This window comes from Vulpes lagopus, chromosome 12, assembly GCF_018345385.1.
Source record: "Vulpes lagopus strain Blue_001 chromosome 12, ASM1834538v1, whole genome shotgun sequence".
Taxonomy (NCBI): domain Eukaryota; kingdom Metazoa; phylum Chordata; class Mammalia; order Carnivora; family Canidae; genus Vulpes; species Vulpes lagopus.
Genome location: NC_054835.1, coordinates 9,400,947 through 9,427,271, shown reverse-complemented (window position 1 = coordinate 9,427,271; position 26,325 = coordinate 9,400,947). Strand labels below are relative to the sequence as shown.

The 26,325-nt window shown below is 44.9% G+C and overlaps 1 protein-coding gene across 2 annotated transcripts; it reads left to right on the top strand.

The window, feature by feature from the left end:
• Positions 1-521: 521 nt before the first annotated feature.
• Positions 522-26,325, top strand: TTF1 (transcription termination factor 1). 2 transcript variants are annotated; one of them, XM_041725991.1, is made up of 11 exons: positions 522-570; positions 3,847-4,908; positions 6,491-6,717; positions 8,076-8,261; positions 9,952-10,030; positions 14,154-14,284; positions 16,246-16,480; positions 18,756-18,845; positions 19,940-20,005; positions 22,878-22,963; positions 23,628-26,325. In XM_041725991.1, the coding sequence occupies exons 2-11, from the start codon at positions 3,854-3,856 to the stop codon at positions 23,807-23,809; spliced, it is 2,337 nt and encodes a 778-aa protein (XP_041581925.1). In that variant the 5' UTR covers positions 522-570; positions 3,847-3,853; the 3' UTR covers positions 23,810-26,325. The 2 variants fall into 2 exon arrangements, 1 of the variants encoding a protein (XP_041581925.1); XR_005983163.1 differs by lacking the exons at positions 22,878-22,963; positions 23,628-26,325 and having other exon boundaries at positions 16,246-16,473.

The following is a 26,325-nucleotide window of genomic DNA, read 5'->3' as shown; positions in this document are numbered from 1 at the left end:
CTGCAGAACTACAGCGCTATCCCTCTTCCATCTGCTGTACTACACTGCAATCTCCCTTCCACCTGCAGTACTACAGTGCTACCTCCCACCTACAGCACTACAGCACCACTCCCCTTCCACCCACAGCACTACGATACTCCATCCACACTCGCTGTCCACCGTCACTCTCCAGCACAGTACCCTGTTTTCCTTTCCCTAGGATAACGTAACAGGATCATGGTTCATTTGTTTACGTCTTGCTTAGGTCAGGTATCTCACCGCCCGGTTCACTCCTGAACTAGAACGAGCTCTGCAAAAACGTGACGCGGTGGAACGCACGCGCGAGCCAGAAGGCCAGGCGGGGACTTCTGTCCCCTGTGTTTTCGGATCACACTCTACCCTACACCACTGCGCTCCGGGAGGACCCGGAACCAAACCCACCGGCTCCGACGCCTACGTCAAAGCGCGGCGGCGTGCTTGTTGCCATGGCAGCGTGATGCCGAGGCGGGAACCGGAAGTGACGCGTGACTACTTCCGCTTCCACCACCGCTGCACTTCCGGATTGGAAAAAAGGTGGCGGCGTTTTGGGCGGTAGGTTGAAAAGCTTTTCGGCTCGTTGATTGTTGGGGATTTTTGATGCGCGCGTGGAGTCCGGTGGTGTGTGGTGGGGCGTTCGCCTCGCAGAGGCCGCCTATGGCGTTGGTCTCCAGGCCGGCCCGCGGGGGCCGAGGCTTGGGTCTTGGGCAGGACAGGGTCGAGAGTCGGACACCGGGCCGTGCCGCCCTTGTCGGCCCCGGAGCGCCGGTCACCGAGCAGGGTTTCTGTCGCACCTCACAAGTGGCGGGAGAGGGCGTGTTCCCAGCCGGTGGGCTCAGATGCTTGTCCCCGGATGTGGCGAGCACGAGGGCACCTTTAGGAGCCAGATCGACGAGATGCCAGCCTTAGGGAGGCCGATCGTGTTCCGGCGGCACCGAGTGCTAGAGGGCAGCTGCGTCCCGGCAGCCGACACCCAGGCAGCGATTAGAGAGAGGCATTCTTAAGGAAACGACTTTCGGACTGAGACCAGTTAACGCGAAGAAAGGTAACTCAGAGGAAGGAGCATCACCAGCAGAACAAATTGCTTTTGAAAAGTCCTTGAGAATGAAAATGGACTTGTGCATTCTAGGAACTGAGAGAAGAAGCAGCGTGTCTGAAACCCAGATAAAAATGATAGGGGGAGAGGTAGACGTGGACCAGACGAGATGACGAAGGGCATGGTAGGTCTATAAGGATTTGGGACCTGATCTTAAGAATGACAGGGAAACCATAAAAAGTTTTGGTGGGGTGGGCACCTGGGTGGCTTAGTCAGTGAAGTGTCCGACTCCTGGTTTCAGCTCAGTCATGATCTCAGGGTCATGAGATCAAGCCCTGAGTTGGGCTCCAGGGTCAGCACCGAGTCTCCTTAAGAGTCTCTCCCCCCTGCCACTCCCCCTCATGCTCACTCACTTCTCTCTGTATCTAAAATAAAAAATAAAAAGTTTTGGTGAGGTGCAACTATGTTTTTAAAAGGTCATGCTGCGGGCAGCCCGAGTGGCTCAGCGGTTTAGTGCCTGCCTTGGGCCCTGGGTGTGATCCTCGGGACCCAGCATCGGATCCCCCATTGGGCTCCCTGCATAGAGCCTGCTTCTCTCTCTACCTGTGTCTCTCATGAATAAATAAATAAAATCATAAAATAAAAAATAAAAGGTCATGCTGAGTTCCAGAGACCAGAGGGAGAAATTTAAGAGGTACTGAAGGAAGGAAGGAAGGAAGGAAGGAAGGAAGGAAGGAAGGAAGGAAAAAGAAAGAAGAAGGAAAGAAAGAAAGAAAGAAAGAAAGAAAGAAAGAAAAAGGATGGTGGAGAGAGAAAGGAGAAAATACTTAAATAAATTACCTGCTTTGTTCATTGTTATTAAGAAGTCCTGAAAGATGAGCTAGGAAAGTGTCTCTTGGATTTAGTGGTTTGGAGGTCATAAGCACTCTTACTGGAGCAGTCTCAGCAGAGGAGTGGGGGTGGAAGCTACAAAGAAGTTAATGTGGCCAGAAGGGAGCCACTGCAGAAGAGACAGCCTGAAGATACAGGAGAGGGATAGGGTCCCTAATTTTTCATGGGTAGTGAAGATGCTTTGAGAATTGTGTGGCTAGAGGGAAGGAAAAGTATGAAAGAACATGTGGGTTTATCCCCATAAGTCAGATCCCCCGGTCCCAGGACCTCCCCTTCAGTGGAGGCACCTAGAGGCCTTTCTACCTCGTGTCACCCAAAGATGCATGGAAACTTATCTCTAAAGGAATTCCAGAATGTGGATTCTAGATGGTGGAAATACAGAGGGCAAGAAGACAGGCAAACTGCCTTCTTTCTTGGGAGTTTACTTTTTTAGCAGAGCAGACAGACATGAAATGACTAGTTAAATAACTAAGCATTTTATTCTTTAAAGTACAGTATGATCTCAGTGCTACAAAGGTGAAGTACAGCTTGCTCTGAAAGTATATCACCTTGGAATGCATGGACCCAGGGAGTCAAAGAATGCTTTTCTCTTTCTCCATCACCTCCTCCTCCTCCTCCTTTTCCCCCATTTGTAAATACTTATATGTGTATATCCTTTAGTCGCTTGCTTTTTTTTTTTTTTAAGATTTATTTATTTATTCATTCATTCATGAGAGATACAGAGAGGGAGCAGCAGAGACATAGGCAGAGGGAGAGGCAGGCTCCATGCAGGGAGTCTGATGTGGGACTCGATCCTAGGACTCTAGGATCACGCCCTGGGCCAAAGACAGGTGCTAAACCACTGAGCCACCCAGGCATCCCTAGTTGCTTGTTTTTAAATACAAATGAAAGCCATCTGTACCCTTGTTCTACTTCTTGCTTTTTAAGTGAACTATTTCAAGCATTCAAATAAGTGTAAATAAAAATATAACAAACACCCTTGTTCTCATTACCACCAATTAATAAAAGAAATGAAAGATGACAAATATAAGAGAAATTGGCTCTGTACTGTCCCTGATCTCTGCATTTGCCAGTTGTAATCCCCACACCTATAAAATAAATGTTATCAGAAAAGACAAATGTTATCCAAAAAGATAATGTAAAATTGTTTTGTGGTTTTAAACTTAGTAGACATAGTATCATAATGTAACTCTTTAGCTAGGGAGAGCTTTCTTGAAGAGGCCATACTAAAGCCAAGCTCTGAAGGATGAAAAGAAGTGGGAGGATGGCGAGGCTGCAGATTGCATTCTAGAAAGAGGGACTCCTAGGGTATAAGACCTTGAGCCAGGGAAAGAATGTGGCATGTTTGAGGAACCCAAAAAAAGGCATGTGTGGCTAGAGCACAAAGTTGGACAGGAGAGGTAAAAGATGAGGCAGGAGGGGAACAGGGCCCTGATCATGCTGGGTACTGTTAATCTCTATTAACTTTTTTTTTTTTTTTTTTTTTTTACCATATCATAAAGCCAGTGGGACCAGACAGCAAATTACAGTGAACTTTCTGTGCATTTAGAATAATACAAAATTTATGATCATGACACTAGCCTTGTCATTTGTCATACAATCTTAATTTTCTGTGATTTTTTTGTTTTTTTGTTTTTTTTCCCTGAGAGTGAGGTTTTAAATGCTTTGTCAGGGGACACCTGGGTGGCTCAATGGTTGAGCATCTGCCTTCAGCTCAGGGCATGATCCCAGGGTCATGGGATCAGGTCCCATATTGGGCTCCCTGTGAGGAGCCTGCTTCTCCCTCTGCCTATGTCTCTGCCTCTCTCTGTGTGTCTCTCATGAATAAATAAATAAAATCTTTAAACAAATAAAAATAAATAAATGCTTTGCCAAAATAAACCATTGTTGTCATTTCCCCACAGGAACAGAATGGAAGGAGAATCGAGCAGACTGGAAATTCATACTCCAGTTTTTGACAAGAAAAAGAAAAAGTATTCTGTATATAAGGAAGGACATCTAAGGCATCCCCATGAAAGTGTCAGAGACTCCCCCCTGGCAAGTGAGCAGTCTCGTGTAACCAAGAATAAAAAAAAAAGAAAGGATTTCCAGCATCTTCTTTCTTCCCCTTTGAAAAAATCAGAAATATGTGATGAGACTGAAATGGCCACTTCTGTACCCAAAAAGAAAAGAAAGAAAAAGCACAGAGATTCAGGAGTGGATGAGGAAACAGGTGTGGTGTATGTCCTAGTGGATAAAGAAAATATCGAGAACACCCCAAAGAATTTTAGGAGGGATGTCGATGTCGTGTATGTTGATGTGAGCCAGGAACAAAAACCAGCAAAAGATCCTGAAGCAGGTGAACTACATTCAGTTCCTAAGTCACATAAAAACGAGTTGGAAGAGCTGAACTGTCGAGTTAAGGAGACAAAGCGTAAAAAAAAACATCGGAGGAAAGAGGCCTCCTGTGATGCTGAGCAGGAGAGCCCACCTGCTAGGCTCGCCCTGCCCAAGTCGGATCCGGATCCGCAGGAGCTGGAAGGCCTGCTTTCTGTGGGCCCAGAGGGCGGAATCCCACAACTACCAGTAGCAGCCGATAAAAAAAAGCGTAAGAAAAAAAAGAGAAAAATTTCACACCACCAGGAACTTGAGGCATTGGCTGGGCCTGGTAGTGTCGAGAATGCGTACTCCGAAGGATGGCAAGGGGTCAGTGAAGTTGGGACCACAGAAGAATGGCAAGGGGTCAGTGAAGTTGGGACTGCAGAAGTTGGGACTGCTGGTCGAGTGAAGAAAAAGTCTAAGAAGAGGAAGCGAAGGTCTTCTGCTGAAAGTCTCGTAATGCCAGGTGGTGATTTCACAGTGCCTGCTGCAAGCTTTGAGGATGCACATTCTGATTCACTAGAAGGTAATGGTGCCCTGATTGAAGAAAGTGCGAAACCCAGGCCACAGGAGGAGAAAACCCAGGCCTGTTTGGAAGAGGTGCAGAGGTAACGTGGGAATGTTGTGTCTCCTGGTGTGTATGTCTTTTGTGTGAATTCTGCCCATGACCTCTTTATCCAGTGCATCTGTAGTAAATGGCAGAAATCATAGAGAGACAGACCATCAAATGTACAGAACGATGTATACATTGAACTGAGTCACTTGGCAGGAAGCTTCCTTTCTTCATGTATAAAGTAAAGCAGTTATATTGGATTTTCACTGAGAACTATGCCATCCCTGAAATTCTACAAATAGGTTTAAAAGGGCATTTTAAGGGACGCCTGGGTGGCTCAGCGGTTAAGCATCTACCTTCAGCCCAGGGTGTGATCCTGGAGTCCAGAAATCGAGTCCCACATTGGGCTCCCTGCATGGAGCCTGCTTCTCCCTCTGCCTATGTCTCTGCCTCTCTCTCTCAGTGTGTCTCATGAATAAATAAATAAAATCTTTAAAAAATAATAATAAATAAAAGGGCATCCTAAGACCTCTGAATTACCTTTGTCTGTGTGCATAACACAGAAGAAAAGGATCATGTAACTTAGAATTTTTATAGAGCAGGAAAGACCTTGAAGTAGGGTTCTCCCTAATAAAAGAAATTTAGGCATAATTATATAATTATTGTGTAAGTCAACTGGCTGATAGAATAAACACAGCATTTATAATAGAGCAGTTTGTTTTGTTTTGTTTTGTTTTTTTGTTTTTTTTTTATTAAACCACTTTATCTTGGTTCCTAGGACTTGGGACAGATTTTTCTCCCCGTTTTTACTCAATGGCTCTTTTTTTCTTTCTTATATTTGTTAGGTAGCCCTGGCCTAAAATGGTTTCCCACAAAAAAAGTTCAATGGGAGAGGATGCCACTTCAGGTGGTATCAGTAAGTGGGGCCCACTCACCTCTTCTCCATCAGGGGAAATGCTGATATGAGGCAGGCATATTGAGGACTGTGGTTTGAAACTTGTATTGGGCTGTGGGCCTTCTGAAAGCTGCTGAGCCTTTGCTCAGACAAATGCACACAATTTTTCTTTTTCTTCTTTTTTTTAAGTTTCCTGCCTGAGTGGTTAGCTGATAAGATTGACCATAGAGGGGATTTGGACATCTGGCAGAGTTTGGGGATTAATTAGTGACAGATGCATAGAAAACTAAGCAGAGGGGGAAAATGTGGCCATTGTCACCTGCAGCAAAGGAACTGTAACCACATGGACCCTGAATAGTGATTTAATTGATTAGTAACCATTATCACAAAATTTAAGTCCTTGGAAGGGTTAAGGGGGAGGTGTCTTGAATGTCCATGGGATAGAACAGGGCTTAGCTCATTAAGAAGTCAGTATCTGACACAAGAATAATTGGGATATAGTGACATAAGAAATAACTAGCACATCCTGGAAATAGGGCTTCAGGCCTCCTGGCCTCTGAGGTGTGTGCACATTAGTAAAATTACATCAGAGAGTCCAAATGTCACAGACCAAATCAGCTCCAACATCCCTCCTAGCTCTAACACTGTCTAGCCTAAGTAAGGATCATTTTAAGAAAAGAATCGGAAATCCACTAGGGCAAGTGATACATTAATGTGAGTCCATCCAATTCTCTCCTCACAGCTTAGAACCTACAAATGAAGAGGAAATCCACTTGGAATTGGCCAAAGATTCTGAAACAAAATATCTATCAGAAGATTCAAGAGATTCGGGTGACTCAGATGTGGATTTGGACTCCGCTGTGAAGCAGCTCCAAGAATTCATTCCAGACATCAAGGAAAGGGCCGCCACTACAATCAAGCGGATGTACCGGGATGACTTGGGGCGGTTTAAGGAATTTAAAGCACAGGGTGAGCTGGTGGCACTTTAATATTTGTCAAACTTTCCTGTCTACTTTCCTGTCTGCCTCGGGAGCCCCTGCCTTTGTTTTGTGAGTGATGCAGATTTCTAGGTTCACAAGAAGCATCCTCTAGAGTGCCTTCAGCTTCCCCTCCTTCCTGAATTGTTATCTGAGCCATAAAATTAGCAAAATGAGAAGCCTGGGTCTAGAAGCCTGGTTCTTGGTCTTCTCCACCTAGCTTCTGATAGGGGAGGCACAGAAGGATGGGGTGGAGGAGCCCAGTGTAGCCCAGAAGAAGAGGAGGCCCAGTGGCTGAACCCTTGGGGAGGATGCAGTAGTAAAAGAAAATGAAAACAGTATTGATGAACTATAGCTTCTTTCCCCAAGGTATTAAGTTGAGGGTAGGCTGGTCATAGTGGCCACCGTTTCACACAAGGACCCAGTGTGTAGTCTCCTTAATTTCACTGTTTTAAGAACCTCCCAGAAAGCTTATGGAATTTGAAGAGTAAACTACAAATTTAAGGCTGTGTGCCACAAATAAGTAATTATTTACTGAGTAGCTCCGTGAGGCCCAGTACTTCTGGTCATTGTGAAAAGTAGAATGCTGGCCTTACGGAGTTAATCATGTTGAAAAGATTCACTTGAAAAAACAGACAAGAAAAATATAATTCATAGAGTAGTATCTATAGAATGGTCCCATTCTATTTGTGTATTTTATAAAAAGATACTCTTAAAATGAGTCTAAGCGTAGAAAAACATAGTATATAAGACTATCAATACATAATAAAACTTGGTTGCTTTGAGTTATAAAAGGGATTTATGAAAGAATGTAAAGCATGGTGACGTTGCTACCCCTACCCCACATAGGTATGCATAGAGGGTATGTGAATATTCACGCTCTTCTTGGCCAATTCACAGCACCACCTTGGGGAGAGGAGTGTAGCAGAAGAGAGTAAAGGGGAAGGTTGCTGCTTTTAGATGTTTATTTCCATACTGCTTGAATTTTTAATGAATGTATATTCTTTTTTAATATAAAAAAATAACTATTTTCAAAAGAGATTAATAAATGGGGAAGATCACTTTGGAAGAGGATGACCAGGGAAGACTTTGGGAGCTGAGGGGCTTATGCTATACTTGAAGGGGTAAGAGGTCCACAGCAGGGGTCGGGGTAGTGTAGCCAGCCAGGCCAGGGAAGCTCACCTCCAGTGCCAGGGGCTGTTGCCGGCAGGGGGCGGGGAGTTTGCTGGGGGTGGTGGGGGGGGGGTGGCTGGCAGCTGGCGGGCTACCTTATTGTAATTGCTGAAGATCAGGTGGTAGGCTTTTCTCATTATTGACAATACATACTTTTTCTCACCACCCAAATCCTAGGTGTTGCTATTCGATTTGGCAAGTTTTCTGTAAAGGAAAATAAGCAGCTAGAGAAAAACGTGCAAGAATTTCTGTCCCTGACAGGAATCGAGAATGCAGACAAACTGCTGTACACAGACAGATACCCAGAGGAGAAATCTGTGATCACCGACTTAAAAAGAAAATATGCATTTCGATTGCACATTGGTAAGTTTAAAACTATTTGCTTTTTGACCATCCACAGCCTTCCAACCCTAAAGGGAGAACCCATGGTAAGTACTTAGTGCAGCACCTGGCCCACGTGGTACATGTTACCTGCTGCTGTGGTTAGTAGTAATACGGGAGAGCTCGGTTCTTTTCTCACAGGATCGAAGAATGAATCTCGTGGACAATGAAAAGTGAGTAAAGCGATAGGAGTTTATTAAGCAAAGATACAGAGAAAGCTCTCAGAAGTGAGAGGGGTCCCAACAGGGTTGCCACTAAAGGCTGTTAGTGGCAGCCTTTTATTGAGAACTCACTGGGAAGCTTGTGGCCTTGAGATTCTTGTGTAGTTTTGGTTTGAGCAAAGACTACTGATAATATCCTTAAGGACTTATTTCTTTGTGGTCTGGTCTTTCACGTCTGGTGAAAACTTTCTGTGATTACTTGCTAGCCATCAAAGGGAAATACTTCCTAACATTTTGGAGCTAGGGAGCCAGATTTTTTTTTTTTTTTTTCCTGTTTTTGCTGCCTTATCTCTGTTTCCTTGGGATTGGTAGGAGCCTTGGTGTCCTTGGGATTTATGGGAGCCCAACTCTGGGCCTCTCCCTTATCTTTCCCTGCCTGGCCCCATCTGTCGCTAACTCAGTAGCATTCTTACTGACAGCCTGTACTTTTGGGCATTTGGAATGTGTTCTTGTCTCCCCAGTATAGCGCTTTTACAGATTTTATAAAAAGTGACACGACCAACTTCTAGCTTTCCTACCTGGTAATAAGTATCATTTTGGTTTCTCTTCCCAGTCTTTATTATGTGTTGTTTTGCATATGCTGCACAGAGCGCATTCTTTTTTAGAAGATTTTATTTATTAGAGAGCCAGAGAGAGAGAGAATCTCAGGCAGACTCCTTGCTGAGCACAGAGCCTGATGCAGGGCTCAATCTCATGACCCTGAGATCATGACCTGAGCTGAAATCAAGAGTCGGATGCTCACCCAACCCAGGCACCCCAAAGCACATTCTTATGTGCACCAGGGTCTTCGAAGTTTTCCAAGTATTGCCTTCTCTGTGCTTTGCCACTGGAACCCTCCTCCTGCAGATGTCCTTGGAAAGTGAGAAAGTTATGAAGCAACACGTCATCAGACTGAAAAAAAAAAATCCCTGAATTTAAAGAGGATGATTTCTTAGGTGTTCTATCAAGTGCACAAGAGAAAACAGACTAGGGCGCCCCTGTCAAGAGGCCATTTTGTCCTTAGAGTGAGGAAGCAAGCAAAGCTTGCTTGTTTGGAAAGCTCTTCTGTTAATCTTATGGGAAACTGTTGGCATGTGTCCTCCACTTTAGCATCCTTTGCTCTTGAATCAAATTTTGTTAATGATACTTTGCTTTATAAGGGCCTTTCCCTGGAATTTGGTAGACCAAAAATGAGAGCCTTGACATAGTAAGCAGGTAGTTTTCAGATCTCTCCGAGGACTCTGGTGATTTTGTGCATCTGCTTCCCACCTGGCGCTGTGCAGGGTGTGTGAGATCCCAGCCTTGACACAGGGTCTAGGGTCATGGTGTTAAAAGGAGCCATGCAAAAAAAAAATAAAATAAAATAAAAAATAAAAAATAAAAAATAAAAGGAGCCATGCTGGGTTCCTTTTACAATTGTGACTCCGTTTCAAACCTATGTGTCCCCCTGACTGCCTTTCTTCTGGCTTTAGGAAAGGGCATCGCCCGGCCCTGGAAGCTTGTTTACTATCGAGCAAAGAAGATGTTTGATATCAATAACTACAAAGGCAGGTAAGAAAAAGTCTTAGCAGCTTGAGCAGAACATTTCTCTGGTCTTCGCTGATGGTATAAATCAGAATGTCCACAACACATTAGAGGTAAAAAACCGTGAACATCTTTTGTGTGTGAAAGCAGACTGTATGTCTGTGGTCAGGTGTATATCTTCAGAGCCCATTTCAGTTTCTGCCTCTTTTTTTTTTTTTTTTAAGATTTTTATTTATTTATTCATGAGAGACAGAGAGAGAGAGGCAGAGACATAGGCAGAGGGAGAAGCAGGCTCCATGCAGGCATCACGCCCTGGGCTGAAGGCGATGCTAAATGGCTGAGCCACCCAGGCTGCCCAGTTTCTGCATCTTTAGTAAACACTTGTGATCTTGCCCATTCTAAATCCTTGGCTTTTTTTTTTTTTTTTTTTTAGCACTAAGTGTACCATGCCTCTTTAATGTTAAGTCATAAAGTTCTTTGCTCTCTGCTAATTTTTGAGCTCCCTGTGTACCCAAACATTCCTTTTCTTTTTTCCTTTTTTTTTTTTTTTTAAGATTTCATTTATTTGAGAGATACAGAGAAAGTGAGAGAGCACAAGCAGCAGGGAGAGGGAGAAGTAGACACAGACTCCCTGCTGAAGAGGGAGCCAGACGTGGGGCTCCATCTCAGGACCCTGAGATCATAACCTGAGCCATGACACTCAACCCACTGAGCCACCCAGGCACCCCCTCAAACGTTCCCTTTCATTGCGGTGTTCCCTTCAGCACTCAGCACAATTCTTTGAGTTTTTAGTGAATATTTGAAGGTGGGATAAACACTAACAGGAGGTCACATAGGAGTGGGTCGGTAGTGACAATGCAGAGTGTCTTGTGATAGCCATTCTCCCTTTTTCCCCAAGTAAAATACCCAATTATATTTTGTTCCTAACGTTCCAGATAAAACTAGCATAGTTCAGGTGTTAGCTACAGGTAAGCACTTTGCTTTAGGAGAGAGGGAATAGGCAAGAAGGCATCAGCCTCTCCCTCTGAGGGCCCAGACAAGCAACCAGTGGCTCAGCTACTTTATCTCACTCTGGAAAGCAGATTTAGTAAATCTAGTGGCAGGGCCAGTTGTGTTCCAGGTAGCTGCATCATTGTCTTTTGTTTTTTTTGTTTTTTTTTTACTTTTTTCAAGGGTTTTATTGATTTATTTGAGAGAGGGAGAGGGAAGGAGCAGAGGGAGGGAGAAGCAGACTTCCCACTGAGCAGGGAGCCTGATATGGGGCTCAATCCTAGGACCCTGGGATTACAACCTGAGGTGAAGACAGACACTTAACTGAGCCACCCAGGCGCCCCTAGCTGCATGATTTTAAACCAAGACATACGTATTATCTGACCTCCAAACACTGATATGACCTTGGTTTCTTAAATTTTGACCAAAAAAAATACACCTTAAGCAGAGGAAAAGATTGCCTGAAGACTAATACCTGCCCTCCCCTTTTTCCCAAGCCCTGGGATTGGACATCTGTGGACAGAGCCTTAAGGATATTCACTAAAGATGACATTTTAAGTGAGACTTGAAAGAATGTGCTTTTGGCAAATGAATGGTGGCAGCTGAGGTGAATTTTTCTAACTGCGACATAAGCATGGGAATGAAAGGTTTAGAATAATAGAAGTCTGTCATTCTAATAAGAAAGTTAATTCATTTGTTTGCACCACATGATTTGTGTATGCTAACCATTTGCCCTTAGAATATTTTTTCTAAGTTAAGGATTCTTAACTGGAAAAAAAACCCCACAGAAAGTCAAAAATCAAAGAGTTTTAAAGCCCTGGGGAACTTCAGAGGTCAGTACCTGTTTCCTCATTGTTATGTCCTTACTTTCTCTCTCTTCTCCTCCTTTTTTGTTGATTAATTTGTTTTTAATCTCAGAAATACCCTGACTGCCTTGAGAAGGAAACTGCTAGAAAGCTTGATTCTTTACTGAAGGATTATAGGTTTCTACTAAATTGCACTCTGCATTTGTAGTTGAATTTCTGAGAGTGCTAGGCACTGTTGAAAGTAGTTCTGGATCACTGTCCTCAAGAACGGTTAGTAGTTTGCTAAGGCTTTCTTAGATTGAGTTAGTAATAACATAACCACCATTCCCCATCCCCATATTAAGGAATTATAGAATGCCCTAAGGATTGCTTTCATTTCACTTAGACACTGAAGGGATTTAATCTCCAAATCCACTTTTAGTGTTTTTTTTGGTCCTTGTCTTTAGAATATTTGTTTTCATGTGGGATTAATACACTGTACGTTCCTTAAATAATTGAGTATTTGTGTGAAGCCATTTGTTACATATTTATTGAATGTCTGCTGTCTGTCAAGCATTATGGATACCATGGTGTAGAAACAACAGCGCCCCTGCCCTCGTAGGACATGCCCTTTAGAACCGTCCTGTCCATCGCAGTGGCCACCAGCCTCATGTGGCTGAGGAGGACTTGAAATCAATTTAGTCCAAGTTCAGAGATGTCGTAAGAGTGACATACATGCTGGAGCTAGAAGGAAATAACATGAAATATCTCATTAATACTTTCAGATCCCAGTTACATGTCGAAATGATTAACATTTTTTTTTTTTAATTTTTATTTATTTATGATAGTCACAGAGAGAGAGAGAGAGGCAGAGACACAGGCAGAGGGAGAAGCAGGCTTCATGCACCGGGAGCCCGACGTGGGACTCGATCCCGGGTCTCCAGGATCACGCCCTGGGCCAAAGGCAGGCGCTAAACCGCGGTGCCACCCAGGGATCCCAACATTTTTAATATATTGGATTAAATCTAGTATTTTAGGGATCCCTGGGTGGCGCAGTGGTTTAGCGCCTGCCTTTGGCCCAGGGCGCGATCTTGGAGACCTGGGATCGAATCCCACGTCGGGCTCCCAGTGCATGGAGCCTGCTTCTCCCACTGCCTGTGTCTCTGCCTGTCTCTCTCTCTCTCTCTGTGTGACTATCATAAATAAATAAAAATTTTTTAAAAATCTAGTATTTTATTAAATTTATTAAAATGATATAAAATTCATTTTCACCCAACCACTACAAGGTTTAGATTAAATATATGGCTCATGGTACATTTATGTTGGACCGCACTGGTCTAGGGGAAGAGATGGGTAAATGATGGGACCCCTAGATGTGCTACTGCCTGTCTGTGGGGAGTGCAGTGAAAGGGGCAGAGCTTTCTCTGGAGGAGAACAGCAAGGGGACAGGATGCTCAGGTGGTCGGGGCAGCCTCGCTGAAGATGGGCCACCCGCAGGGGTTTCAGGAACCATCCAGGTGGGTGGAGGAAGGCCATTTTCACCACAGCACAGAGGCTCCTAGGGGAGAAAGGCCTAAAGAAGGCTAGTGGCGGGGGGGGGGGGGGGGGGGGGGGGGGGGGGGGGCGGGGCGGGCACCAGTGTGGCTCAGTGGTTGAGTGTTGGCCTCTGGCTCAGGGCGTGATCCAGGATCAAGTCCCACATTGGGCTCCATGTGGGGAGACTGCTTCTTCCTCTGCCTATGTCTCTGCCTCTCTCTGTGTGTCTCTCATGAATAAATAAATAAAATCTCTAAAAAAAAAAAAAAAGAGGAAGAAGGAAAAGAAGGCTAGTGGGGCTGAACTCTAGGGAGCACTGGGCCTAGTAGGCACATGGAGGAGCTGGTATTTTGTGTGTGCAGTACAAAGCCTTGGGGGTTTGGATGGGGAATAAAGTGACCCAGTTATTTGCTCTGGCTCCTGTGTAACTGAGCCAGGCCTATGGCCTGGGACTGCAGTGACTGATTTATAGGGTGACCATATCCAAGATGCTGGGATAGGAAGTGACGGGAGCTTTGGTCCTTGGGACCAGCCTGTCCCAGCAACTCTTCTCAGAACTACAGGGAACTGCGAAGAAAATACACTTCGTTTGTTTTTTTAACATTTTACTTATTTATTTGAGAGATGGCAAGAGAGAACATGAGCAGTGGGAAGAGGGAGAAGCAGACTCCCCCACTAAGCGGGGAGCCCGACTCAGGGCTCGATCCCAGGACCCCAGGACCACAACCAGAGCCGAAGGCAGACGCCTAACCAACTGAGCCACCCAGGCACCCCGAAAATACAGTTTTTCGGGCATCTTGTACTTAATTGAGAATTGTGACATGTTTCCCCTCTCTCAGGTATAGCAAAGGAGATATGGAGAAGTTAAAGATATACCATTCCCTGCATGGGAACGACTGGAAAAAGATTGGCGAAATGGTGGCTCGAAGCAGCCTCTCCGTTGCCCTGAAGTTCTCCCAAATTGGCAGTCGTAAGTGGTGGTCTCTGGTGCCCCCCGGGTGAGCAGATGAGCCCCCGGACCCCTGGTGCAGGCATCCAGGCCTGCCTGTCTTCTGAGGGAGCACTTTTTAAGCCGTCCTCCATCCTGATTCTTTGCATTTCCTCATGTATGTTTCTGAAACCACACAGCCTCTATTCACAAGCCCGATTCCTGCCACCTGAGGTTGGTCCCGTTCAGCGCAGCTCTCACCACCAGCTTGACCAATACCCTAGGGAGCTGGCGGGTAGCAGAGCCAGCGTGGAGGAGGTACCCCCCACCAGAGGGCAACAGAGGTTAGGCAAGGACTTTTCCAAAACTCCTGTGTCTTTTTCTCCTCTTTCATAAAAAGTTTTCTTGGTTCTATCTGTTGCATTATAAAATCCTGAGTTGCTTAAAGAGGACAGCCCACAAGGGGTGACATCCTCCATCACATGGCAGGGCCGTGTGGCAGGAGGAGTGGCCGGGCATCTGTGGACCTGGCGTGACTGGGAGCCATGCCTTTTGTGCCACCACATCCAGCCACTGGAGCCATGCAAGGACTCAGTGTGGCCAGTTCTTCCAGGTTCTGAGAAGTAAAACAGAAGTCTGGATTTGGGGTGTCTGTGTGTGTGTGTGTAGTGTAGATTTTTTTTTTCCTGTAGTACTCTTGATTTTTAAATATTCATCTAAATTGTGGAGAAAAAGTAACACCACCACTTTATATTGTCTATAACTCTCCCCAGGAGCTCCCAGTGGGTCACTGGGCTGCATTGTGACCCCAGGCCACAATGACAAAGGGCACTTGAACTTCAAGGCAACCTCTGAGGAGGGCATCAAACCATCTGTGGTTCATCCTCCTTGTCTAGATGGTCACAGTCAGGCTGAGGAAGAGGCCTCAAACCAGCCTACAGATATCTTTGGTTTGGCCACCAGAGTGGTGGTGTGTGGGTATTTTGTCCCCATTAAATGTTTGAGAACATCCCAGGTTCACCTGGGAAACATTATTCTCAGAAACAAGAACAATGTTTTTGAAATAAAAAAACATACATTGCCTTAAGAAAGGACTTTTCTAGCATTGGTTCCCCTCCCCCCTTTTTTTTTAAGATTTATTTATTTGAGAGAGAGGGCTCTCAAGCATGAGCGCAGGGTTGGGGGCTTGGTGGACAGAGGGAGAGAATATTCCCACAGTCTTCTGCTGAGCACAGAGCCTGATGCAGGGCTTGATCTCATGAGCCATGAGATCAGGACCTGAGCCAAATCCAAAAGTGGATGGTTAGCCAACTAAGCCTCCCAGCCCCCATTGGCAGTGTTCCTTAAAAAGAAGTGGTTCCATTTTAATTTGTGTGTAGCTATGTTTGACGGTTGTATGTTTGTGTATTGAGATGTTGCCCATTGTCTTCTGAAAAGTGCCTGACTTATCTTTTTTTTAAGGATTTATTTAGGTTTTTAGAGAGAAAAGAGTGAGTGGGTGAAGGAGGAAGGAGCAGAGGGAGGGGGAGAGAGAATATCAAGCAGACTCCACGCTGAGCATGAAATCTAACGCAGGGCTGGATCTCAAGACCCTGAGGTCATGACCTGAGCTGAGATCATGACCTGATCCAAAATCCTAAGTCGGACACTTAACTGACTGAGCCACCTAGGCACCCCTTAGACTTTATTTTTTTAGAGTGGCTTTGGGTTCACAGTTAAATGGAAAGGAAGGTGCAGAGATTTCCCGTATGTACCCTGCGCCCACGTACACACAGCCTCCCTCATTATCAACATCTTTCCCTCCCTTCCACAAATGACACAGTCCATGAATCTATGCTGGCCCATCATTATCCCCCAGGTCCATAGTTCCTGTTAGGGCGCACCCTTGGTGGTATATGTGTTTGGACGAATGTGTAATGGGATATATCCATCACTATCATTTTTTCTTAATACTGTGCTTGAAAACAAATAGCAACTATAAAATCATCCTTTTATGTCTGTAGCAAGAAATCACGGTGCTTGGAGTAAGACGGAAACCCAGAAGCTTATCAAGGCTGTTGAAGAAGTGATTCTAAAGAAAATGTCTCCCCATGAGTTAAAAGAGGTGGATTCTAAACTCCAAGATAATCCTGAAGGCTGCTTGTCTATTGTTAGGGAAAAACTCTACAAGGGCATATCTTGGGTAGAAGTAGAAGCCAAAGTAGAAACCAGAAATTGGATGCAGTGTAAAAGTAAGTGGTAAGTTTTAAGGCTTCTTATATAAATTTCAAGATATTTCCCTCCTTCCCACCCCCCCCCCCCACATACACACACCACGCACATCATTAGAGTGGGGAGATGAGTGGGATTAGTAAGGAGAGCTGTGTGAGTAGTGTGTACAAAGCCTTCTATGGCAAGAATGATCATCTCTGGCCAGCCATTCCAACCACTTCAGTATCAGCATCCGATCCAAGTTAGCACTTCACTTACCCTGCTTCATCATGTGGTTTCCTCAAAAGGAACCTGAACATCTTTAATACCCATTATTGACTTTTAGTTTCTTCACTCTGTCCCTTGCTAAGTCTTTAGTAAAACAAGATAGTTGTCTCTTTGCAGCATAAAAAAACAAAAACAAAAACAAAAAAACCCCACAAAACTCCCCTTTAGGAGAGAGATCACAAGCACGGTGCTATGCAGTAGCTTGCCCTTTCCACAAGCCTGTCTTGTTCGGTGGTTCTTCTATCCTCACTAGCTGAGGTGTGGTATTCACTGTAGAACTTTTTTTTTTTTTTTTTTAATTTTATTTATTTATGATAGGCACACAGTGAGAGAGAGAGAGAAGTAGAGACACAGGCAGAGGGAGAAGCAGGCTCCATGCACCGGAAGCCCGACGTGGGACTCGATCCTGGCTCTCCAGGATCGTGCCCTGGGCCAAAAGCAGGCGCTAAAGCGCTGCGCCACCCAGGGATCCCTACTGTAGAACTTTTTAAGACACACTTGTCACATAGTAGCATTCTCAGTCCTGACCTCCCTGCACATTCTCTGCCTGACGTGGCTTTTCCAAGTCCTGCAAGGTCTCTGAGCTGGGTGTTCAGCTGCTGCAGGGCCCCTTGGAGTAGGGGTCCCACAGCTCATGGCCCACACCTTGTACACAGGACATGCAGTCATCATCAGTGTCAAATGAGAGTGAGATCCAGAGTTTGGTATATTTTTTAAAAGAAGACTCCTAAATTAATATCATTTATTGTTACCTTAGAATTCTGTCATAGACGGGCACTGAGGTGGACACTTGACGGGATGAGCACTGGGTGTTTTTCTGTATGTTGGTAAATTGAACACCAATAAAAATTAATTAAAAAAAAAAAAGAATTCTGTCACAGAATTACCTGTTTATTTTCATGGAAGTCTACACACTAGGACATAAACTCCACAGAACAGATGATGTTTTAGGGGACAAAGCATGTTAATATGGAGGAACCGGGGTCCTTTTCTACCCTTATAGTTTAGACTAAAAGAAGGAGTGTTTTATAAGCAGTTGGAGGATGATAGATCAGTGTTTTAAAAGGGAAATGCTGCGGAGCAGCCATGCTTCAGGATAGTGTAATTAGGAGGATGTGTAAGAGTGACTGCTTTTTAACTTGAAGAGCAGGAAACTTGAAACCTGAATGTAGATTTCCTTCCTATAAATTGAAATGACCTAAAGATGATATGTTTCATTTATTTGTTTGAGTGGGAGCATGTGCTTGGGGTGGCAGAGGTTGGAGGGGGATGGAGAGGGACAGAATCCTAAGCAGTCTCGGTGATGAGCTTCATCTTGAGACCCTGAGATCATGACTTGAACTGAAACCAAGAGTCAGTTGCTTAACTGAGCCACTCAGGCGCCTGGAGGATGCATTTCAAACGAACAGAGGGTTGCTAGTATGAACAGCAGCATCATCCTCATAATGTGTATTGTGAATCCCCTTATCCAGCTAGAGATCCTATCCATCAGATCATGACCAGTTTTGCTATTTGAGAGGAGTACTTAAAAAATATTTTTGACTGGGTTGTTTGGAGCTCTCATTAGGAGCTCCAGTCACCCTTCCCTCCAGCCATTAGCTTTGGGTCTTTAGTGGAATCATTTATGACTGTACTAAATCTCTCTTGGTGTTCCCGAGAGCCGGTGACAGTCACAACAGCAGTGTCCCTCTGTTTTAAGACAATCAAAAATAGAGCTTACAGTTTCTTTTAGCACCTGCTTCTCTTCTCACTTTTGTAACTTTGTATTACAGAAGTTTCATAGCACACAAGAATTTAGAACTCCTTGTATCCTTCATCCAGTTTCAGTAACTATCAACTTTCTATCATTTTGTTGATCATTTCCCACTTTCAGAAAGGAAATAGACATACTCTCCGTGGTGGAAAATGTTAGCGGTGACGAGTCACAAGTCAGAAACTAGTTCTCAGTAATGGTGATGTAGGTGAGAAAAGTGCTGGAAATCAATGCAAACTTCACCCCTGAAAGGACACTGTGTGTTTGCTTCTTTTCACACAGGACGGAAATCCTAACCAAGAGGATGACAAATGGTCGGGATGTATACCGTGGAGTTAATGCCCTACAGGCCAAAATCAACCTGATCGAAAGGTACCGAAATAGAAAGCAATGCTGTTCTATTTCTCTCTCTCACCCAAGAGTATCTGTTGAGCAGCACAATCCGCAGTGACATTGCTAAGGTTCAGAGCCATCTTTCAGTGCTCCCTACATGTATGACCTTGGGGATGTTTCCTGCCTTTCTAGGTCTTGGTTGGTTCCTTTTAAATGAGGGTGATAATAACAGTACCTGCCTCTTGGTGTTTTGGGGAGGAGAAGTGAAATAATGCATGTAAAATGAACTGCATACGTGATAAATGGAGTAGTCTCAGACTTTGAAAGTTCTGTGTGGGTGAAAGTCTGTCCTTTGGCAAGTGGAGGTCAATTCTAGCTGAGCCCTGCTGCTCTTCAGCATGGCTTAGTTGGTATCACTGTTGCCTGGTCTTTGGTTTTGTCTTTGGTTCCTGGTCCACCCAGAGTCCTCCCTCCACTGAAGGCAGGGGAGGCACAGGCCTGTTTTATTTCCAAAGCCATCAAGGCTCATGGGCTGGGCTCATGAGCCCAAATGGGTAACAGCAAAGAGCAGAAGAAACTTGGGATTTCGGCCACCCTGTCCAGCCTCATCCTTCCTGCTCTGTGTCCTAAGCCCTGCTTGAAGTTCTCCACAATGGCCTGGTCTGTGGTGCCTCCACCTCCCTTCTACCAGAGGCAGCACAGAGACTAGCAGCCCTGAGGAGGCCATCGTGTCAGGCAGGCCTGGGCTCCAGTGTTGGCACGCCCCAATAGTCATGAAACCCTGAGCCAGTGACTCAGGCCCTTGGCCCCGTTCCCTCTGCTATGGAACGGAGGTACTCCCCTGACCTCAGCAAGTGTGAAAGTCTCAACACAGCTCTGGCACATGATGATGTTGGGCACACAGGTGCCATTACTATGTGTCTGCAGGACTGTTTACTGGGGGAAAGCAACACGGTTTGGTGGGAGATGCAAAGGGCCCAGGAGGAGGAGAGATGGCTTTTTTTGTGGTGAATGACCTTGGGCTGGCATGCCAACCTCACTGGGCTAAGGAAGCTGGGACGTATGTGAGTTCACGAGGGTATCCCTCGTGCTGATGTGTGCTCAAAAACCTTGTGTTCATTTTTTTCTCGTAGATTGTATGAGGTAAATGTGGAGGACACTAACGAGATAGACTGGGAAGACCTCGCAAGCGCCATAGGGTAAGGCCATGTGTTCAGTGTGAGACTAATTGAAAGGTGAGAGCTGGCCTTGTGAGTGACAGATTTGATGGGATTCGCATGTAAATCATTCTGCATGTGCATGTATATAGAGCCTCTGATCAGGGTGCCTGGGCCAATCAGACCCTTCCTCTACCCCGCCACCTCACTGAAGACCCGTAGGAAGTGTCAGTGAAACATGTGCAAAGTGAGAGCTTCTGGGAGCTAACAAGTTGAATGACTCATAGAGACCCCACAAACCCTGTGCCCCAAATCATACATTCTTGAGTGTGCCACATTTGCTCCATCATCCACCCTCCTACTCCCACTCCCGCTCCCACTTCCAAGGGAATAAAGTAGTTTCCTTTAACCACAGGGTTAGTGGTGGGCAGCGTGTCCTAGACAAGAATGTCATCCTGCATAATCACGGTGCAGTTATTAAATTCAGGAAATCAGATGCTGGTGCAGTGTTGTGCTCTAAACCACAGTCCACATTCAAATTTCCCCACTAACGATGTCCTGGTAATGTCCTCTATAGCATCTCCCCCCGATTTACCATCCGATCCAGCTCCACACATTTAACTGTCCTGTCTGCTTAGTGTCTTCTCCATCAGGAATCTCTGTGTCTTTGGGATGTTGAGGACGTGTGCGAGCACAGGCTGGTTGTAGACTGTCCCTTGCTTGGAGTTTATCTGGTGCCTCTTCGTGGTTAGGTTTTTGTATTTTAGGCAGAAATATGACATAGGTGATGCTGTGTCTTTATCATCATGTCGTGAGGCCCATGATTCTGAGTTTTGATTCTTTGGCTCTGGTGGCATCTGCCATGTTGCCTCGCTGTTTAACTGTATACCAGTGTTTCTCCTGGGGATAAGAAAGGGTGTGGGAGATATTTTGGGACCATGTGAAGGTTCTGTTCCTCCTTCAAGGCTCCCTTGGTACTTTGAGGGCCATGTTCATTTGCATCTCTCATCTGTGGGGGTGAAGTGAACTTTCCTATGTTTATAAGCTACCTCTGCTGGCCTTTGCCATGAGCCTTTTTTGTGAATTGTCCTTATGTTTTGAAACCCTTCCTGCTACTGAAGACAGAGGCCACCACTCTCGGCATCAATTTATCGCTCGCAAAGTGAATCCCCGTAAGCAGAGCAGATTTTTGAGGGCTGTGGTGTGCGGGGACTGATGAGCTCTCAGAAGCAGGGGTGTTAGGTGTCATTTGGCATTTAATTTTGGAAGGTTGGACAGTGGGGCAGGGTTGCTGCCACCTGGCTGACTTTCAGAAGTGTGACATTGTCCTTGATCCACGAGGATTTAAACTGGGTCTCATAGTTACTAGCACCTTGGGATTATGGACAAAGAACGATTAGTTTGGTTTTTGTAACTTGGAGAATGGGAAGTTTGCCATGTCTCAGACATGCTCATGGTTCCAAACCCTTTCCTTTTCCAGGTGACCTGAGGGGGTGGGAAGCCCACTGCTCAGTATCATGGGTCCCTGAGAGGTGAGGGTGGCAGGTGCTTTGAAAGAGGGGACCTTGCTCTGTACCCACCAACTCCCATCTTGAGAAGCACTCATGGCCGCAAAGCCCTCTCTTTGTAAAGAATAGCAAACCACTTTTTGAAAAATTGGGCTTTTCCAGTAATTCTTGTATATTTTATGATGTTGCTTCAGATCACAAGTTCTTAAATTAAAATGGGGCACCTGGATTGGATGGCTTAGATGTCTGCCTTCCGCTCAGGTCCTGGGATCAAGCCCCGAGTTGAGTTCCCTGCTCAGTGATGAGTTTTCTCTCTCTCCTCCTCTCCCTCTCTCTGTATCTTTCTCAAATGAATAAATAAAATATTTTTAAATTATGGGCTTTTAATGTTTTTTAGTAAAATTATGTATTTTAAAAACAGATTGTTCCACTTAAGATTAATAAATCTCAAAACCATAAAATAGAGATGATGGCATCTAGTCCAATACTGTTTAAAATAGTGCATTGTCAAGTTTTAAAAATGAATTTAAACGTGAAAAATAATCAAGTAAATTTAAAAGTTGAGTCTTTTTGGAGTCTTAAAGCCTCTCTTGTGAATTATTTAGGCAGGATATAAAGAAAGCATGTCCGCCTACTGAGATATAATGAATGCCTCATGGGTTTGAAAACATCCAGATCCATTATTGTGACTTGTCCAAGCCCAAGCTTGGGTCTGCAGTACGCCCCATTGGGCACACGGCACTGCAGAAGAGGAAAGGCATAGGGGCCTTAGAACTTGGCCTTTGTGGTCAGACTGACCTGGCACTGACTCTTGGTGATGATTGTCTAGCTGCCTTTGGGCACATTGTTCCCTAACTTGTGTCTGAGCCTCAATTTCTTCATCCATAAAATGGTTTAATAGGACCATAATGAGGACCAGGGAGATCGTGCGTGGAGGACACGTAGCCCAGTGCAGACACACTGTGCATCTGGCTAGTGGTTGCTATGAGGAAGAATCTGATAAGAGTAGTTATTCACACTAATTATTTTAACTACTAGAGTAATTATTAGAAACAAGTAAGTCATGCTTTTGTTGTCTAAGAAAAAGTGTCCAGTACATGAAGTCAGGGATTTTTACTTTAAGAAACAGTTTTTGATTTGGTCATTTCTGTCCTTAGCGTAAATTGAAAATACATGTGACTCACCAAAATATCATAAGCATCTGCTTTTTTTAGCTTCACAAAATAAAAAATCAGGGGACATCTGCATTTGGATTATGACAAAAACGCATTTACCCTAAGTGTTGCAGTAAAGAGTGTGGGATTTGTCTGTAGCTTCTCCCGAATCAGCGTGCTCTGTACACAGTGGTGAAATGGCCAGATTTTGAAACCGATGCTAACTTTTTTTTTATCTTTTCCTTTCTAAAGTGATGTTCCTCCATCCTATGTTCAAACTAAATTTTATAAGCTGAAAGCTACCTGTGTTCCCTTTTGGCAGAAGAAGACTTTTCCAGGTCAGTATTTCCAACATTGAAATAGTTAAGAACACAGCAGGTGGTACCCTGTGTGGGAGTGTTACCCTGGGCACGTGACTTATCTTCTGGGAGCCTCAGTTTCTTCAGTTGTAAAATGGTACAGATTGTCACATCCTCATCCCCACCTGACAGGACTTTCAAAGGTACTAAACAAGATAATAGATGAATCGTGGTCAGCAGCGTGCTTGGTGTGTGGCAAGCACTCAGTAAATAACTGTGAGTGTTCCTGGATCACCATCTTGGGCACACACAACATACATGACACATACACACCACGCCACACACACAATTCCAGAATAAACCTAAGACGTCCAGTTCCTTCTCTGCAGCCATTTGTGGGTTTTTTAGGTATTCCCAAACTCAGATCATCAGACTCCTATGGGGACTTTGTTGAACACATATATACCTGGGCCTTGTCCCATACATCCTAAATCCTAACCTCCAAGCTGCGTCTAGAGTCTAAATTTTCTCTTAGCAGACAGGAGAGCCTCACTCAGTCTGCCCAGCAGCAGTATTCCAGAACCATAGGTTTGGGTGACACTGCCCTGAAGTGTATGATGACCTTCTTCTGGCACTCAGCAGAAACCTTGCCAGGGTTTGAATCCTGGCTGCATTTGCCCCTACTAACATTTCTTTTTTTTAGAGATTATAGACTACCTTTACGAGACCACCCTGCCTCTGCTCAAGGAAAAGTTAGAGAAGAAGATGGAGAAAGAAGGTACCGAAATCCAGAGTCCCGCAGCACCCAGGCAGGTCTTTCTGTTCAGAGACATCTTTTATCGTGATGACGACAGTGAAGGAGAAGACGGGGAGGAGAAGAGTTAGGGGATGGCACTGTGTCTTGTTCGCCTCCCCACGTTTGCTTTCCAGGTTTGGTTGTATTTCTATGCATGGGACAAAGAAACTGCTTTCAGTATTGATGTTTAGTAGGGAAGGGGTCCTGGCCACGGGAGGGGATGTCTATGATATTTCATATTGTGGAGCACCCCTATGTGATTCACACATTCATACTCTAGTGTGTTGGAGCACATAAAGAAAAATAAGCATCAGGGTCGATTTACTATTTCTGTACCATTGAAAAGCACAACTAGCAGTTTCTATAAAACAACAGTATCCCACATCCCTCTCACTGCAGCAGAGGATAGAGTCATGTCCCATGAACATTGTATTGTGTGGATCTCACCGTACACACTCCGCAAAACAGGGATTGCCGACATAGTCCAGCGTGAGGCCAGTTTGCTTTCTCTTTTCCTGGTCGTCACTCTATGCTCCCAGTGTATGTGAGTATGAGATAAGCATTAGCAGGGGTCATAGATCTGCTGCTCTCTCCAACTGGCTTCTGTTTGTATGTACCTGCCTCACGTGTGGATCTCATCTTCCTGAGGGAGCCAAGTGTTTAAGGATACATATTTTGCATCCAAGCTGCGTTCTCAAAGCTTAAAGCCATTTACTGAATTCATCTGGTGTTCTAGCTGGGAAAAAAAAAAAAAAAATCCAAAACAAAAACCCAGCAGTCTCTTCCATTGCTTCCAGAAGGTCTGGCTCTGTTAGATTTATGGAAAGATGCCACGTGGGTCTAAGGCACAGCTCATCACCCCTCATGGAATTTCAAGGATAATTTAGATGTTGGGCGATTCCGTCAGTCAGGAAACAAAACCACTCTAGATGTTTCAAACAGAGAAGGACTTAAGGTAAGGATTGTTAAACAGGATGAGGGCACAAACAGAAAAGCTGACTTGCCTAGCCATGGGTAGCTGAGGGAAGGTACTGCAGCCCTGCGTGTCCCGCGGTGACCTGGGTTGTCTGCTGCCCCTGCCCTTGCTGGAGTCTGTGTCTTCTTGGAACACAATGCCTGCTGCCTCCCAGCATCTTCCGAGTGTCTTCCATGAGCCTTCTCTCAGCAGAACCCTGCCAGCAAGGGGTGTGAGCTTTCCAGGCTTCTGGCCACACCTGAACATAAGAGAAAGCATAGGTGAGCAGCATCCCCTGCGGCGATGTCACCATCTGTGCCAAGATGGAACTCTACCATCTCCTAAGTGTTCTCTCTGATGCCACTTATCTAACATCATGATGTGTGTGCTGTTAAGTCATCCACAAAGCTAGACATTTCTCCAAAGCTGCCGTCCTTGGAGAAGGAAGGATCCAGAGACAAGTCTAGGAGGAGGCTGGTGTATCCCCAGCACCTGCCACAGTGTTGGGCACAGAAAAAAGACACAGTAAATATGCAGCAAACAAGTGGCTATTTCTTTTTAGTGAGCATTTTACCTTTGGTCATCTCCGGTCTGTCAAATGTAACCTGTCTCCTTGCTGATGGGAATAGAAGTTCCTTCTGGAGGGCGATTGGGTGAAATACAGCCTTAAGAATATATGTATTTTATGATCCAGCAATTTCACTTATAGAGATAGAGCAGTTTCACTTTTTAGAAGTAAAAGAACTCGTGTATAAGAATGGCACGTTTATAGTTTGAGAAACAGACGAAAATGTAAATGTTCCCTAATGGAAATCTCAATTATGGAATATTCCTAGAAGGGGACGTCATCTGATAATTGAGAACAATCATGATAGATTGGGCCAACATAAAAAGGAGTAAAGAATATTATCAACTAAAATATTTCAGAAGAGTATATATTTTCAATTTTATTAATGTAACAAAAAAATTGTATATACATAGATGCATTAAAACTATATGGGAGAAATTAAACCCAAAGTATCGATATTGCTTCTCGGGGCAGTGGGATTGTGAATTTACGGGGTACAACTCTTGATCTGCAAGTGCCAGAAAATGGGACCCAGGTAGGTCTGAGGAATCCAGGAACTCTCAAGCCTGGAAGTCTGGAGGGAGTGCTCATTTTAAGTAAGGACTGATCTAGCTACTCGGAGTCACCAAAGATGGGGTTCCTTGCAGATTCTCTGTTCCCCCCTTTGCCATGTGTGTATTCATCTTCAGTGCACACAGGGAGGCCCCTTTACACAGCCACAGGCTTCAGCAGACCAGGTCCCTGTTCATAGGAAGGAAAAAAGGTTTCTTCCAATTACTCTTGCTTACATCCTGGGTTTTGCTTCTAGAGCCCAAATTAGAGCCTGTGTCCAGCTCTGAACCATCACTGGAGCCAGGAAGATAGGACTGTGTTCAGCCAGTCTGGGCTCACCTCTGGAGCTGGGATTTAGCTCAGCATGCCTGGGGCAGCTGAGAGGATAAATACCCCAGTGAAAAAAATCAGGGCCCCTAAGCAGAGGAGGTGAACAGACTCTGAGGATGCAACCCACAATTGTGTGCTGACAGTGGGTCATTGCCCGTGCCGTGAATCTTACCCAATAAACTTGTGTACTTTTTGTAAAA